The sequence below is a fragment of the Phaenicophaeus curvirostris genome, chromosome 1 (assembly GCF_032191515.1).
Source record: "Phaenicophaeus curvirostris isolate KB17595 chromosome 1, BPBGC_Pcur_1.0, whole genome shotgun sequence".
Taxonomy (NCBI): Eukaryota; Metazoa; Chordata; class Aves; order Cuculiformes; family Cuculidae; genus Phaenicophaeus; species Phaenicophaeus curvirostris.
In genome coordinates, this window is record NC_091392.1 from 177,180,784 (window position 1) to 177,198,171 (window position 17,388).

General features: G+C 39.3%; 1 protein-coding gene across 7 annotated transcripts in view; it reads right to left on the reverse strand.

The window, feature by feature from the left end:
* Window positions 1–10,364: 10,364 nt before the first annotated feature.
* ENOX1 (ecto-NOX disulfide-thiol exchanger 1) overlaps window positions 10,365–17,388 on the reverse strand; it is a 297,335-nt gene continuing 290,311 nt past the window's right edge. For all 7 annotated transcript variants that reach the window (XM_069880861.1, XM_069880902.1, XM_069880891.1 and 4 more), the window contains 3 exons: window positions 17,260–17,362; window positions 14,209–14,294; window positions 10,365–11,311 (listed from right to left, as the gene is read on the reverse strand). In XM_069880861.1, the coding sequence (XP_069736962.1) occupies window positions 11,180–11,311; window positions 14,209–14,294; window positions 17,260–17,362 (321 nt within the window). In that variant the 3' untranslated portion in view covers window positions 10,365–11,179. The remainder of the gene's footprint in view (window positions 11,312–14,208; window positions 14,295–17,259; window positions 17,363–17,388) is intronic.

The following is a 17,388-nucleotide window of genomic DNA, read 5'->3' on the forward strand; positions in this document are numbered from 1 at the left end:
CAGTGGTCCAGAAAGCGAGGGGGCTGTAGCTTAGCCCAAGTCTGTATTGTCATGTAATACATTTATGATTAACGATAACATTTTGGTAGTGCATTATACTTCCACAGCATGACACAAAGTAGTGATTTCCCAACATCTCTACTGGAAGAAAAGCTTTGGTACTCATGTAGAGCTTTAAACTCGTCCATCTCCTGCTTAGCTGCAAAACTGAGACTTTGTGTATCAAGACTTATTTTCTTCCTTACTTAGGTCTTGATATGTGCTGTTTATCTGGGCTCTTGTGGGATTTTTTTGTTGCTTTTTTGGCCAGCCTAAACATTCTCACTTAGTTTGTTTCACAGTGTATCAAATAAAGAAGAGTTAATGGAAACCTTGTTTTATATTAGTTACACAGAAGAACAGCAGCTTTGATCTTGGGATTGCCAGCAAGGGACTGCTCTGTAACCTTCCCGGAGCTTTGACTTAATCACATGACTTAAACTCTGAAACAAGTTTTGCTTTCCTCTGAATTTTGTTGCAGGCTTAGATTAGGGGACCTCAGACAGCTTGGAGCCAAACGGGTCTGAGAGCTGAAACCTTATTCTTGTTATTTCTGGAAATATTTTTTGCGGCTGCATCTCCTTTGGAAATTGGCAAAGTTAATTTCAAGGCTTTTAGCAAATACAGGAAGGGTGTCCAGGTTTGGGATTTTTTCAATTAGAATCATAGAATCATAGAATAACCAGGTTGGAAGAGACCCACCGGATCATCGAGTCCAACCGTTCCTATCAAACACTAAGCCATGCCCCTTAGCACCTCGCCCACCCATCCCTTAAACGCCTCCAGGGAAGGTGACTCAACCACCTCCCTGGGCAGACTGTTCCAGTGACCAATGACCCTTTCTGTGAAGAATTTTTTCCTAACGTCCAGCCTAAACCTCCCCTGGTGGAGCTTGAGGCCATTCCCTCTTGTCCTGTCCCCTGTCGCTTGGGAGAAGAGGCCAGCACCCTCCTCTCCACAACCTCCTTTCAGGTAATTGTAGAGAGCAATGAGGTCTCCCCTCAGCCTCCTCTTCTCCAGGCTAAACAACCCCAGCTCTCTCAGCCGCTCCTCGTAAGACCTGTTCTCCAACCCCCTCACCAGTTTCGTTGCTCTTCTCTGGACTCGCTCCAGAGCCTCAACATCCTTCTTGTGGTGAGGGGCCCAGAACTGAACACAGGATTCAAGGAGCGGTCTCACCAGTGCTGAGTACAGAGAGAGAATAACCTCCCTGGACCAGATCCATTCTGTTAACCCTCCGTTGTCTTTCTCAAGGCTGCATATGACAGAAATCTCTTTATTCTTGAAAGACAAATAAAAATTTGAAGCCCCAATCCTGAACATGTACAGATTTCTTGCTGGTTGCTAACCTGTGACACCACTATAAGTCACAGAAATTCTGACTATATGCCTGTGGTTTTTGCTGTAAATGAAAAGTTTTGCACTGTAGAAAAGCAACTGCAGAAAACCAACATTTTTGCATAAATGGCCACACAGTTCCTTTTCACCTGGGCATAAACTACTGTGATTTTCTTTGGACGTTTGAACTGCATGGACCAAAAAAATCAAAGAAAGGCTGTAAATCCCACGTTATTCCTGCTCCTTACTGTAAACCTTTGAAACAATGGGGATTTCAGCCCCCACGTTGAAATATCTTCAAAGAGGAAGAGCAGTGAAGCGCTCATAAAAGATAATACTTTATTTTCATTGCTGTCTTTTCTCCCCATACTAACCTCTATTTTAAGAGCATCCCACAGCTATAAACTACAGAGGGTTTGCTTTAGGCTTAAAAATAATCTGAAAACGTTCCGTGTGAACATAACATGAGCTCTTTTTCTGTCTTTGTAATAGGACAAACCTCTTTACCAGCTATGTACTTGACTGCCCAGCCAGGAAGAGACTGATTAGATATTCTAGAAACATCTGGGAGAAGTCTCACGATTGCTAGCCCTTATTCTTGTGGGAGACTTCAACTTACCAGATGTCTGCTGGAAGTATAATACAGCAGAGAGGAAGCGGTCTAGGATGTTCCTGGATTGTGTGGAAGACAACTTCCTGGCAAAACTGGTAAATGAGACAACTAGGGAAGGTGCCTTGCTGAACTTGTTTGTGAACAGAGAAGGCTGTGGGAATTGTGATGGATGGAGGATGCCTGGGGCACAACGATCACTGTAGTGCAGTGGACTGCTGGACCGCTGGGCTGGGACCAATGGCATAAGGTTTAACAAGGCCAAATGCCAGGTCCTGTACTTGGGGCACAACAACCTGATATGGGGCTAGGTGAATTAACCATTGATGAACAGGATAACCATTGTTCAGCAGCTCGAGATAAACACAAAGAAAGGACTAAACACTTAAGGGTAAACAGAATAGTAATAATTTAGCTGAAGAAACTGACACTTAAAGAATAGCAGAGTAGAAGCTGCTCACACTTAAAGAATACACAGGATGACAGTTGTTTAGCTAAAGCAACATATTTCTATAAGCCATATGTAGGAAGGGGGTCTGTTGCTAGAAGATTTCTGATAAGCAGGACAAGTCATCTGGACCTGTGATAACAGTGAAAACAATACTGACAAAGATGGCAAGGATCCAGAGAACACGGATGCAGATTGAAGCTAAAGGAAGTTAAGACAACTGACTCCATCCCTGAGAAAACCCTGCACGGGCACAAACAGGAAAAAGACTCTTCTCAAACTCATTATAAAGAAGCGGGGAAAGGTTATGAATATGTATAGGCGTTTTTGGGAATATGTAACAGTTTACTGTATAAAGCAAAGACAAGTTGCCATGATGGGCACACACGTTGTTTTGGAGAAATAATTCTCCTATGAGTCTCAACACTGAATAAACATACCTACTTTATAACTTCATAAGTTATAGGGTCTTGATTCTGCGTGTCAAACCCTATGCAGTGCTACAGACTAGGAGAAGTCTGGCTGGAGAGCTGCCTGGAGGAGAAGGACCTTGGGATGTTGGTTGACAGCCGACTGAGCATGAGCCAGCAGTGTGCCCAGGTGGCCAAGAAGGCCAATGGCATCTTGGCTTGTATCAGAAACGGCGTGACCAGCAGGTCCAGGGAGGTTATTCTCCCTCTGTACTTGGCACTGGTGAGACTGCTCCTCGAATCCTGTGTTCATTTCTGGGCCCCTCACCACAAGAAGGGTGTTGAGGCTCTGGAGAGAGTCCAGAGAGGAGCAACAGAGCTGGTGAGGGTCCTGGAGAACAAGTCTTATGAGGAATGGCTGAGAGAGCTGGGGTTGTTTAGCCTGGAGAAGAGGAGACTGAGGGGAGACTTTATTGCTCTCTACAACTACCTGACAGGAGATTGTGGAGAGGAGGGGACAGGACAAGAGGGAATGGCCTCAAGCTCTGCCAGGGGAGGTTCAGACTGGACATCAGGAAAACATTTTTCATGGAAAGGGTCATTGGTCACTGGAACAGGCTGCCCAGGGAGGTGGTTGAGTCACCATCACTGGAGGTATTTAAAAGATGGCTGGATGAGGTGCTAAGGGGTATGGTTTAATGGTTGATAGTAATGGTTGGACTCAATCCCGGAGGCCTTTTCCAACCTAGTGATTCTATGATTCTGTGATTTTGTGATCATGAGATGATAGAATACTCAGTTCCTGGAGAAATAAGGAGTGGGGTTCGTAGAACTGTTCTTATGAGGACAGTAGGATATACCACTTTATCGATTAGAGATTCAACTTCAGCCTTGCAACTAAAGCCTAAATAGCAGAAGTTCTGTTGCCTCAATTTGGGTTCAAATGTACATTCTGCAGATGTCTTGTTTCTCTGCAGTTTGCACAGATGAGGCAAGGTCTTCATAGTGATGGAAATGAAATGGCAGGTGGTTTCTATACATCTTTGCTGGGACAGTATTAGATGCCTTCCTTGTCCTTCCCTGTGGATAAAAATGCCAATTTCTAGTGCTGTCAATCAAGAACCTCTCAAGGTAGGAAATATGTTTTAGAAAACTACTGCTGTTAAGCCACCATCTGGCTTCCTTCTCTGTTGATATGTTTTATTGTGCACAATGGGCTTCCAATATCATCCTACAAATCAATTCCTGCCTTGCGATTCTTTATTAGACAAATCAGGCTGATAAAACTTCAGCTTTTTTGTCTCCATCTAGCCAAGTGACAAGTTCCACCTATGTGACAAATTCCACCAATGTGACAGCCAGTCAGAGTGGAGGAGTAGAAATTATAAGCTGTTATGACAATTAGCTCTGACTGCCTGGCAAATATTTACTTTTCATAACTAATCTTAGTATACGTCCTCACTGGCCTCCAGGAACAAGAAAAGCTTTTTTTGCTAACATCATCATTCTTTATCAATCAGTGAACTGTAAAACTAGAGTTGCACATTTTTCTTGCAGGAGGCCTCCTCTGCCATTGGAAGTTAGTATTATTTGAGTAACTTATTTCTCAGATAGAGCCAACTGCAGAGCCATTTTGGAAGGTTCCTCTTTAGAGAATCTCAGACATACCACCTGCCCAAGCTGACTCCATGGACAGAACTGGCTTGAGAAAGTCACAAAATCTCGTTCATTCAATACTACCATATATTACAATGCTTTTATTGTAAAATCTTTTCTGTTTTTCTTCCTTGTTCCCCCTCTTATTTTATAACAGGCTTCTGGGATGTCCTGCAATTTGTATTTTGATTTTTTTTTTGATGGAACACCAGGTTCTAACAAAATCCATCCAGTCTCTATTTTTAATCCTATTTTATTTTATCTTGTGTTACTCCACTCCCATTCCTCTCACAAGTGTACCCTATCACCCCTCTGTGAAATGCAAGTCAGCTTTTGATGTCAGCAGCCAGATCTGCAGAGTCTACAAGTTTTCCAACCTCCTCCCCAGCCACCAACAGACTAATAAACTGCATTCAGTAAAGAGCAGTCATGAAAACAGAAATGCACCAGAGGGTTAATCTTTAAATCCAACAACGCTCATAAGGGAATTGGTTTTTTTTGGGGGGGGAAAGTTTAAAAAAAAGATAATTCACCTAGTTAAGTATATGATGCTATTATACAGAGGTATTTCAGAGTAACTACTTGAGAATGAATCTCTTTCTGGTCTTAAAAATCTGGAGTAACTGTAGCCTTTTAAATTCATATCCTTCTCCCAAACTATCTGGTCTTCGCAGACAAGCCCCTAGCTAACTTATTCTAAAACTATAAAATAGTCAAACCATTGTTGAAGCCAATGCCCAAGGGCCTAACTCAGCCAGCTTTTCACATTAAAGGCATTATGCCTTGCCTGCATCAGACTTTTAAAATGTGTCAGCTAATATGTGCTAATGACACACATTTAAACCCTAGTCTAGACAAAGCCTGTGCGATTGCCCTCTGAATGCTTGATGCGATCAACTAACATCTTGACAGCAGATCTGATTACCCCATTTTAATCATACCTCGTGGAATTATTCAGACTTTCCCTCTAGGAAAGAAAAAGTCCTGAAGGCTGTCCATGAGATCTAAGCCCCAAAATACCCTCCTGAGGTGGGACCTTTGCCCTTGCATAAACAAAACTGTCAATGGTGATGGAAAAACAAGGAAACACACCTATGCAGAGGAATCTCTTACACCAGAATGATGAAGATGATCTAACAGCGATTTTCTTGGACTACTGCTTTGACATTTGTGATTAGCTAACAGTCTGATAGGAGTAAAAGGTGGAGAGCTGAACAGTGGCATTGATGTGACTAATCAGACTAATACATGCAATGGCTTTTCTCTGTACATTTTAAAACAGGTGTTGAAAAACTGGAAGGATATTGAAAAAAATGATGCAATGATTTGAGGAAGAGAAGAGAAATACTTTATGGTAAAACACTTTAAAGCTCAATCTGTTTAGTTTATGAGAAAGAATACTGACAAGTAAATAGACTGCAATATAAATATCTTCACAGGGAGAAAATATGCAGTACAAAAGGATTATTTAATCTTGCAGAGAAAAGCAAAACTGGCTGGAAAAAGCCAAAAAAAATCAAGTTAGAAAGTAAGGACACACTTCTGACAATGCTAATCCCTTCTAACAAACTATGAAGCAAAAAAGTATCTTCTCCATCACTTGATAAATTTGATTACATCTGGATGGTTTTATGGGAGATGTATTTTAATCCACCATATGCTGCTGGGATCACTACAGAATTAACTGTGACATGGCTGAGATACAAGCAGTCCAAGTGGATGATTTTTTTTTTTAGGCTTCAATGTTATGTATATAAAAATACATACATTGGCAAGAAGTACTCAGCAGGCAGAAGTCTGAGCAAATGGTTATATTATGACTGCGGTAGGATTGTAGGAGTGTTCTCTGCTAGGTTTAAAGGAATACACATTTTTTTCTCTTGCTACCCCCTAAATATCCCTATTGAGGGGGAGTATGACAGTGGAGTCAGCCCATTAAACATGAAAAGGCACAACATTCATTACCAGTGTGAGGCAAAACAATTACTCATGGATACTTCTGAGTGTATCGATTTGATTTTGTTTACAAATTAGCATTTCCACATATTCAGTGTAATAAGTTTATATAGTCAGAGGATCTGCACCTTATAAATATAATTACCTGCTCTATCTGTTTTTTCTGTTGGCATGTTTTTGAAACATGTAGTTTTTATCTCAGTAAATAGATAGTCGAGCAGTCATGCTGACTGTGCTCTCAGAGAGGGTGGGAAAACAAATAGCTTCCTCCAGATAATGTCCTGCTTTATAGGCACTTAATTCCAATAAATGTAGGAAGATTTCTTTTTTCTTGAGCATCTCAGCACTTGCTTCTGCAGGAGATTACATACAGAACCAGAAGGATTTTGCTGCCATTTCTACTTCTATTGGAGGGGAAAATTTGGGTAAAAGAGCTGCAAATTTTGTCAGGGTAATCAGAGTGACAAGCTAAGGGACAGGAAAAGTTGTACCCTTTCACTGGAAAAAGATATGCCTCACATTTCAAATGCTTAACCCCGAGATGTATTTGTTAAGGTCCTGATATGGGGAGATGGACAGAGTATGATGCAAAGTGGACATCAGTCTTAATTCAGACCTTGCTACTACTGGTACTGGAGTCACAAAACGAGTATGTCTCCCATACTGACAAATTCCTTTCCTTCTTCACCTCCTCAAACCTTGTTCCCCAAATCAAAACTGGTGCAGAAAATTTTTGTCATATGAACACTGTCTGTCAAAGGCATTTTATTACTATATAAAACAATGTTAGCTAGACAAGAATTTTGACTTAAACAAACCATCTGGAATGGGCTTATGACAAATTTTCTGGCTTTAGATTCCACAGCATTTACTGTACATGATGTGTAACTAAATGTAGCATAGCTTGATGCGGGATTTTCTCTAAGTCTCAGTATGGCTGTTCCTAAGTGAATGTGATGCTCTGGCAGTCATGAACATTAAAGTTTTGCCTGAAACATGCACACATCAATAAAAAATAAGGCTCCACTATGTGCAATAGCATGAGGTGATAGTAAGAAATTTCCTTTTAGTAATGAGACTAATGCAGTCTTCATCAAACATTGCTATCTCTCATGAACACAAAATGCAGTTTAACAGAGAGGTTACACTCATTTCCCTTGAATGCACAGGGTGAAATGCACATTAGTCCAAGAGGTTTTGCACAATGTATCTCTTAAGCCTTCAAGTGGAAATCAAATGCAGTGCAGTGAGAGGCTGGCCCTCTAAACTGATGAAAGTCAAACCTGCCACCACTCCTAGACAATTCAAAGCTGAGAATGAACTAAAAAGCTCTCCTGGAAGAACAGGAATTCAGGCCAACTGAGCTTACAACTCTCTGACAAAATACCTTTAGCACATTTGGGCTGCTGAGAACAAACCTCCTGCTCCACTAGTCCCTGACTGAGAAGAGGAGACACTGCTATAACTTCCTGCCACAACTTGCAGTTACATGCCAGGATATTGCACAGTCTCACCTCTTGATCTCATGGATAGCCTGATGATGTGTTGTCTCTTTGGCCTTTCTTTCCCTTTTTTCCCTCACCCTCCACTACTGTTTTGAGGCTCCTGCTAGCTATAAATGGCTTTGAGTCTTCGCCATGTGTGCGTCCTCCTTCAACCTAACTCAGGTGGAGGAACTTACTTTAGGTCTTGCACTGCATCATTTCACCAAGTACCACTTGGTCACCTCAATATCTTTCTCTTTTGGGAGGAGGGCAGCTGACCAAGCCTCTGTTCTACTCATCAGGATAGTGATATGGAGAAAAGCTAGTCTTTTCCATCATTTACTATAATTATGTGGCATCATCTCATGCTATTTTCACAAGTTGCTTTGCTGCAATGCCCAACAGTGCTAAGAAGAGCACTGCCACTCACAGCCAAGGCTCCAGGGGTTTGCAGATGTCCTCCAGGTATATGCTTCAAATGGAATACGCATATGTCTTTCTGGGCTATGATGGTACCAGTATGACTGACATAACCTCAGAGAGGTTGGCTAAAGGTGCATCATCAGAATTAAAATTGTCTTGAAGAACTTAAATGTTTTCTTCATATATAAATAACATATATTGATTAATAGCAAGAGATGTCTTCCTTAATATTCATCCCGTTGTACCACTTCAGGACCTCCAGCTGGATCCCCCAGAGGTCATCACAAGGACGTTTCAGCAGCTAAGTGACAGAGTTTCTCCCAAAGCCAATAAGCACAGAGTGTTAAAGAGAGTTCTGGGGCTCAGCCTGATCCTCATGAGGATTTCTACAAGTTTCAAGGTCTCAGCTGATATATTACAATATTGCAAGATGCCATTCTATTTATACTTAAAGTTTAGATCTTCTATGGTGGTATCTAAAGACCAGCAAAGGAAGTTCGTGTTTTGCTGATACTACACAAGGACTAAAAAGCTCCTCTCCTAAAGCACTTGTGGTCTAGACAGACAAGAAAAATCCAGGATGAGAAAACACACACATAGCAAATATGATGATTAGGTACAAGGTCCTGTCAGTTTTAGATGTTTTGTGGGAGAAGAGACAAGCTAAAGTGAAAAAAAAAGGAGGATACTAGAGAAAAGGGAGCACAGAATATAATGAATAAGTATGACATGAAGAAAGCTGAGGTGAAAGTTTTCTCACATCTCTTTTCCCCAGCCTGTCATCCATACACATTTATGTTACAGTACTTAAATAAGAGCTGTCAGACCTAACACATTTTTTTTACCTGAATTATTCATAAACCTGTATGATCACAAGAAAATAAAGAGTTGCTATTTAGATTAAACTAGCTAATTTTTATTAGCATAACTGGTATATAATTAATAGTTTCACCTGAGTAACCTAAGAATCTTAACACAGGTTTTGTAGCAACCATAATAGAGATGCATCTTCTTTAAAACAATTTTTGTGAGTACTGACTGAAAGCATAATTTTCTCCCATAACAGACCTACTAAGCCTCTCTCTTTTTCCCTTTTGTACACAATTAGCATTTCGTTTAGTATCTCTATATTTCAGATAGGTGCCAGAAGAGGAATAGCTCCTAAAGTAGTAATCACTAACAGCCATGTAGGAGAGGAGAGTTCCTTCTTGACTAATTGTATTTGACACTAATTGCTGTTTATTGAAGAACCTGAGTGAAACATCACTCTTACACGTATCTGGATACTCCCCGCACCTGTTGCAATTTGCCATGGTTCCTGCTGTTGATGCACCAGTTTATATGGCTGTCTCTCTTGTGGCCAGCTCCTCTGCCTATACAGAAGTGTGACTTGGATAGAGATGCTGTTTCTTATTTAGCAACATGATAGCTGCTGCACTGATGCAGTTTAAAGCAGGGTTCTGGGAGGAGTGATTCCTTTTTATAATCTTCTGGTGTGGCTGATACACACCCTTCAGCTTTCACTGGCTCCTACAGGCATGCTGGAGTGCTGTGCGTTTGACAGTAAATCCTAAATAATAATTTACATCTATGTCCCTACTTAAAGGACACCACCAAAAATGAGTTATTCCTTTCCTTGCCTGGCCAAAGGCCAGAAGCATTAGCTAGGAGTTAGAAGGAGTAACTAATTGGATGCATCATAACCACCCAGCGCAACACTGAAAATGAAACATTTGAAGGTGTTAATTTTTTAACCTGGCTGCTTGTCTGAAAAACAAATTAAATCCATTCAGCTAAACAAAGCTTACTCTAGCAATATCTTTAAATATTTTAATTTTAGCTAATATTTCAAGTTCTTTTCTGAATCCTAATTAATTTAATGGAGTTATCTACAATTAATAGTTTGGGTAGGAGAACGATAAGTGCCAAGAGACTGTTGTTGGATTAATAAGAACGCAAAAACATCAGAAGAAAACCTTGTGCAAACAATATGGTAGAAGTCATATTTATTGATAAAAATTAATATATCTGCTATAAAATTTGTAACAGTAATGCAACTGAATATTTAATTTGATGCATAAACCTGAATGTTGCATACCAAATACAATACAGTAACACTGGTTTCCTCCTTATTTACATGTTTATGAAAATTGATATGCAATCCATGTTAAAAGAACTTATAATGGAGAATAGTTACATTAGAAAAATAATATTCTTGATAAAGCATTCTTGAGGACTCCAATCACATTTTCAGGCCTCTTTCAATAAGGCAAAAATCCCTGGTACAGCATATAACTTAATTTACAAAGTACAATAACTTCAGACACATCTTCAAGTTTTCTTTTGGTATGCTTTTCCTCACTGTAAAATTACTTTTTTTTCTTACTAAACAGAAAGAACCTTCAATAACGAAAATTAATGAGTTCTACTACATAGTACATATACATCGCTGTAGCTTAGCGACCATAACTGGGCAATCTTTCTCCTTAACTAGTTGCTCAATGAGCTTTTCTTAGATGTAGGACATGTAATATTTTGAAATCATTATGACTGTGGTATCTTTCTTCAGTTTTCATAGGAAACAGATCTGTCACATTTTGAAACCTTTTTTTTTGATTTTATTTTATTTTAGGAACTGGTGCACAACTACATTTCCACTCACAAGAGAACGTCACAAATGTAACTAAAAATTAGGCTTGGATAACTTTGAAAACATACTACTATGTGCCCAAACCTAAATTTCTTACTTTAATACTTTGTAACCCTGCCATGCTCTAGGAATTCTTCTTATGCATAGCTTCATTACTAGTCATAGTCAGACAGTTTTAATTCCTTCAAAGGCACAAAACTTCCACCTCTTTTCCAGTGTTGCTCCTACACCAGTGAATTCTTGTTTAAACATGCGTGGCAGTCTCATCAAAAGCATTTCTATCTCATTTGCAGAGATCTGAGAAAGAAAGGTAAAATTAAAGTGAGAAACCTGTCCTGTAAGTTGGAAAGAGGAAATATGGAGAACAGAAATAAGGGAGGAATGAGGGAGGAATCCAAGGCAGATTAAAACAACCAACCATTATTATTTTTACTTTTTTTTTAACCTTAGTCTGACATTAATTTCCAGACTCCAAAGCAAATGCAGATTCCTTGCAGGAATGATTCTGCTTTTGCAAGCAGCGTCCTACTGTAAAAGAATGACAATTGCTATGTCAAGGCTACTGCCACAGTATTGTACAAATTCCATCTAAGAACTTTGGTTGCAGGTACATTTGTGAGGAGGAAGAAGCAAATGGGATTCTATTCTTCCTTCTCATTACACAAACTCTAGACTCCTCCTCCCAGATCCATCAGTTTTTCTCTTCAAAAAACCCCTAACAAGCACATGGCCTTTATTTTTAATTGGCTCACTTTTGTTACTTAGGTCTGACTATATGTGGAGCCATCTTCTCCCAGTTTGTCCCAGTTCAGTAGCCCCAGATAACTGGGCAGTGAAGCTCCTGATTCAGCATTGCTCATGATGCTTTTATGGTCTTGAAACCTTAATAACTGATCACCCTCCAAATGGGAAAGTTACTCTCATTGCAGAAAATACTTTCACAAAAGCAAACTTTCTGGTATAATAAGTAAGGAAGTAAAGAATTTAACAGACATGGAAAATGAACTGGTTTATCCTACTGCTGTTCTAAAGTGATGGTCATGAAAGGAAGGGTAAAGAAGTCTAAAGTTATCCACAGGTATTTCCATAATAGACTTCTCTGGCAATGATGACATTCCTGTGTATTCGTATTAGTAGGAACCTTCCATGGTGAAAAGCTTTATTTTTTAAAATAGCGTACAAATATAAATTATGCTAATTATACCTCATTCCACCCAAGGGAGGCAATAAAACATCACCTCTTGTTTTCCTGAAGAGGTTAGTGAAGCAGAAAGATTAAATGATTTGTTAAAGGTGGCACCAAAAATCAGTGTTGGAAGCAGCCTAAAGCCCCAAAGTAATCAGGTCCATATTTTACATACTCTCGTGGCAGTAATGGATAGCTGGTTACCTCTGGGTAATGTATCTGTGCTCTACACTAAGCCCTCAGCCTGCACGGGTATGCTGACCTTATCATTCCTATTCAGGTGAGGAATGACAGGCTGACCATGGAAAGTAATTGAAATTAATCTCTGAGATTGCATCTCTGGATCACGCTATTAAAAAGTAATTTGTTGCTACAAGCAGTTATTTCCAAAGTAAGCCAGTGAGGTCAAATTTTGTCTTATGTTTATTATGCAGCAGGTAGTTGAGTGGTAGCTGCTGGTGTGGTGGCACCTTGGAGAGAGGAGACAATGCTCCTTCCATGAAGGCTGTGACTTAACAGTTGGACCCTGACAATCTCCCACATGCCAACAGGTTACTCTTATGTGCAGAAATTCAAGGACAGCACACAGACATGCACAGGGAGGGACTGCAGCAGTCAAAGGGGAGAAAGCTGAAGAGCTTGGTGGAAAGAAGCAATGAGTAGCAGGGCTGGAGGCCAAGGAGCTGATGTTTTAAATAATTGCTGTTTTCACTCAAGAGATACAGAGCTGGAGGGGCCAGTGAGGGAGAAAGCAGGTGCAATGTAGCCCAATTCTGTGTGTTAAGGAAGGACTTGATTGGAGCTATCATGGCCTGAAGACAGTGCCTAAGAACTTCATCATCCTTCCCCACTTCTCCAGAGACCTGTCTTATTTCCAGTGGGCTTCTAGCTCAGAATCTCCTCTGCTTTTAGCTATAAGGTTTTTTTCATAGAAATAGAGGAAGGATCCTCCAAGATCATAAAGCAGCCCGTCAAAATAGCCCATCACAGCACCTGGAAGGTGACCTTTGCTATGGGTGCCACAGCTGCAGGAATTGTTCAGGAACAAACTGTTACCAGGATCAATAAGGGCCACAGAAGGAGTGAGTGCAGGTGCCCACCAGAGGTGCATGCTAACTTCATGTTGCATCATCTCCATGTCCAGTGGAAGTATTGGCGGATGTGGATCAGAGCTGTGGCTAACCACAGGATTACCTCTGCAACTGCTAAGTATCTCATGCAGTCTAGTATCCTGCAGACCTACTGTTTACCACTTAAAGTAGCATTCACCTGATCAAAGGTAGCTATTTCACAGCTGAGTTTCTCACCCTTGACTTGTGTAATTTTCTGTAGAGAGGAATAAGCACTTTTCAGGCTTGATTTAATCTTATCCAAGTGTTGATATTTAAACGTAAGTAAACAATCTTATCCTACAGGTATGTATTGACTACGGACTGTATGAACTGATGCATTAAAATACACTTTGCAAACTGTAGTGTGTTTGCCTCAGTTTTGTGTTGGCCATGCTTTCTCTAAATTTAGCAATAGGGTTATGCAATGCCTTTATGAGGCCCTCTCCACTTCCATGTGGAGATGGAGGGCATATTTCATGGTCCATTCATGTGTTCATGAAAGTTCATGTTCAGCGTGATCCATGACAAACAAGTTTTGGAAGAATAATGAATCACCTCCTACAACTCTGCACATTTTAATGGCTATGGCTGCACCTGCCTCTTGTTCTGCTTTCTTTCTCCGTAGCTGTATTTCACGATAAGGTATCATAAAATCAGCTGCTAGTCTCTGCCATTTAAAGCTCTTCTCTCCTTTGTCACAAGGATAGCTAAATAGCACAAGGCAAAGACCTCAACACAAGTAAGTGCACTGTAATTTGGGAATGAATAAAGACTGAAAACCCCCAAGCCCCATATCCCATTATCTTTTTAATGGAACCGCACAAAGAGTTTAACCTGCAGTAAAGAATAATACAATATTTCTATAGCGAAAACAGATTTTGATTAAAATTTTTTACCCTAGAGTCCAACTGCTGCATATATGACCAAAGATATTCTATATTGGCTCCAAAAGGGTGGACGTGAAGAAATGTGGATATGATACCTGTATTAAAAACAAATGCACATGAAGTATTGAAATTACCTCAGACAATATATCATTAAAATAAGTAAAACAATTCTGAATGGTCTGTTGTTACAGGTTTTTCAGTATGAATTATGATTCTTATTTTTCTTACACAACCCAATAAACATAACAGAATGGAACATTTTTAATACAGTCATAATAACATGGTAAACACAATAGCTCATCTTCAGGAATGACAGCAGTTAGTAAGTAAGTGACCAAGATAATATACTGATGAATAAAGGAATTTCTAAACAAAGACTTGCTGGAAGCATTTCAACTACCAATTTTATGCTTGATTTACCAATATAAAATTGTGGATATTGTAATGGTAAAATTATTGCTTTTTTACCCTTCACTGGATGCTCTGTTGTGAAAACGTTCCATACAATTTTGTCAGAAACCTCACTCCCTCAAATTTTTCTAGTAATTACGCTGATGCTGGTTATGAAAAGTGTTTAATCCATATTATTCCTAACTGCTGCTGAAGAAAACACAAATCCTTTATGACATATTTACTTTCTCTTAGAACAGATCCAGTTCTGTCTGTCTTCATTGTTATTTACAGGATAGTTGCAAAAGGTATGGGAATAAAAGTGGCTTAGGAGGAATCAGAATCTAACTCTAGAGATCAAGTCTAGAAAATCAAGTGACAATCTAATAATGATGACCAGAGAAAACAATATTTGGGGCATCAGAATCTCTCTTAAAAGCACCATCCAATTTCTCCTCTTCTAAACAAACAGTGAAAATACAAAATGGCATGTGTGCTACTTACTGTTTAGAGAGAGATGAACTGTAAGAATCAGAGTAAATATTTTCAAGTCTGTTTGGATGGGTTTCTTAGCTGAACCACCCTAGGGGAAGTTCCTTATATTTAAAGCATAAACACCAGGATTAAAAATACTTACAAATGACAAAAATGGGTCACTGTATGTTGTGTACTTCAGGCCATACTGCTTTATTGATGCTAAATGAATTAGGATAATCTTGGATTTCACTTTCCCCCAAATACTGGCCATGGTTGAAGACGATAAGTAAAATTTAACTCATTTTAGACTAGCTTTGCAAAGAACACTTCCCCCCCCCTCATTCTTCCATAGCATTAACAAACTACTGACCATGCAAAGGGAGGGGTGTGTATTTAATTTTACACTATGGCATGTCCTAGCAGCAGTTGCCTTCTTAGTGCTATGTGCCCATAAACACACATGCAAGAGCTCTTGAAGCAAAAACCAAGACCATCACACTTGCATGGTTTGATTGGAAATAAAATTTGTATTCAAATCACATTTTACCAGTGGCATTGCATTTGTTATGTGTGTTCCCAAGCCTTTTCAGTTCAGGATGTTCAAAGCTAGGTTTTTTATATAATGCGAATAAAAAGACATCTGAAAATATTTTGTAGTTATGTACTGGACTTCCATGATAACTTTTAAGCATTTTTTTCATTTTTGCTCTTTTCCTCTAAGACAATATTGACCTTTCTAAAATATAGACAGATTTAGTGAGCGGATGGAGGAAGGGCCCATTCTTGCCTTGCCACATCTGAATACACCTCAGAGGAAGAGATAACATGAAATCCATCTCGAATAATTCTTTGCCTTTGAACTCTAACAATGAGCCAGTTGTGAGCAGTTTATGATCAATAATGGACTAAGATTATACTGTGTAGCTGAGTGTGTCAATGGACAGCTAATGGATGGAATCCACTTGGGGACACTGCCACCACTTGTTTCAGTCAAATAATGAGTGACCTAGAAAAAAAGTTTTTTATTATGTTCTTTAAATGCCATCCTTAGTACCTTTCTCACAGGAGGTATCTTTGAACAGATACAATACTGTCCATTACAATCTAAAGTTCCAAAATGTGTTATAACAAGCAAAATCAGATCAATTCATATGTTTCTGTACATCCCGCTGCTCCACATCTCACAGGAAGTCACAGGAAGTTTGTCCTAAGCCTTTTAAACATTTAAATACATTCTTCACTTTTAAATGAGCTTTCTAGTCTCAACTGTTTCCATGCCCCAGCAGTAAACCAGCAACTTTCCTGGTGCTTAGCAGATGCAAATGAGTTGCATTTAAACACATGAAGGTAGTTTTGGAGCTATCACCTACCTGGATACTGCTGATTTTGTGAGAAGACCAAACCAAAGAAATGAAACCTGGTCTTTTAGGTCAGTGCTCCCGTGCATGACAAACATGCTGGAGGGAGTGCTTTGGACCATGGGCCATTAGGCTCCATGAAAACCTGCCCCACTGAATCCAAATGCAAAACATTCAAGGCTATAAATGTGGCACCTTTCCTCCAAGGGTAGCATGGGTACAGCCAGCATTCCTGTGTGGCTGAATGCTATGTACCAATTATCTGGCCCACTGCCTATAAACTCTAGCTTTGAGGCACTCTTAAAGAGTTTATTTTAAAGATTCTTTTCTAGGTAAAGGGTATGAAAGTCCTTGTGGTATTCTTTGTAAATATTCATATTGCTAATTCCCACACCTAATGTCAAAATCATAAATCTGGCTTGTTTAGTAGATCCAGTATACGTATTTTTTTGCTTAGTAGTTTCCTAATATTATTTCCATCCCCTTCTCCAACATTTTGTGTAATAATCAGATAACAAGCTATACAATTATAGCCCACTAAATCTTGACGTAAATTAAGTCTTCGTATATTCATGCTGCAAGTTTAAATGCAGATCCTACAATTTTCTTTATACTGGAAACTCTTCCATTAAACTCTGAAGAATTTTTCAGAAAGGAAAAATTCAGTTGTATTTTAGGATTTCTCTTACAAAAAGCCATTATGAATACAGATGAAAACTGAAAAACTATCTTTTTAAAAAAATTTATTAGCACAAAGATGCATGTAACCACATATGCAACCCAAAAACTTTTAAAAAGGCATTTGTTCTCAAAATTTTCTTTGGGGTTATCTTACCTATTAATAGTGCCTCTTTCTCTGATTTTAGACCCGGGCTTCGTTTCTCTGCATTTTTTTCTCTGTCTTGGTTGACCAATGCTACAGTCAATACATTGATTTCCTATAAAGTTTAAAAAATGAAACAGG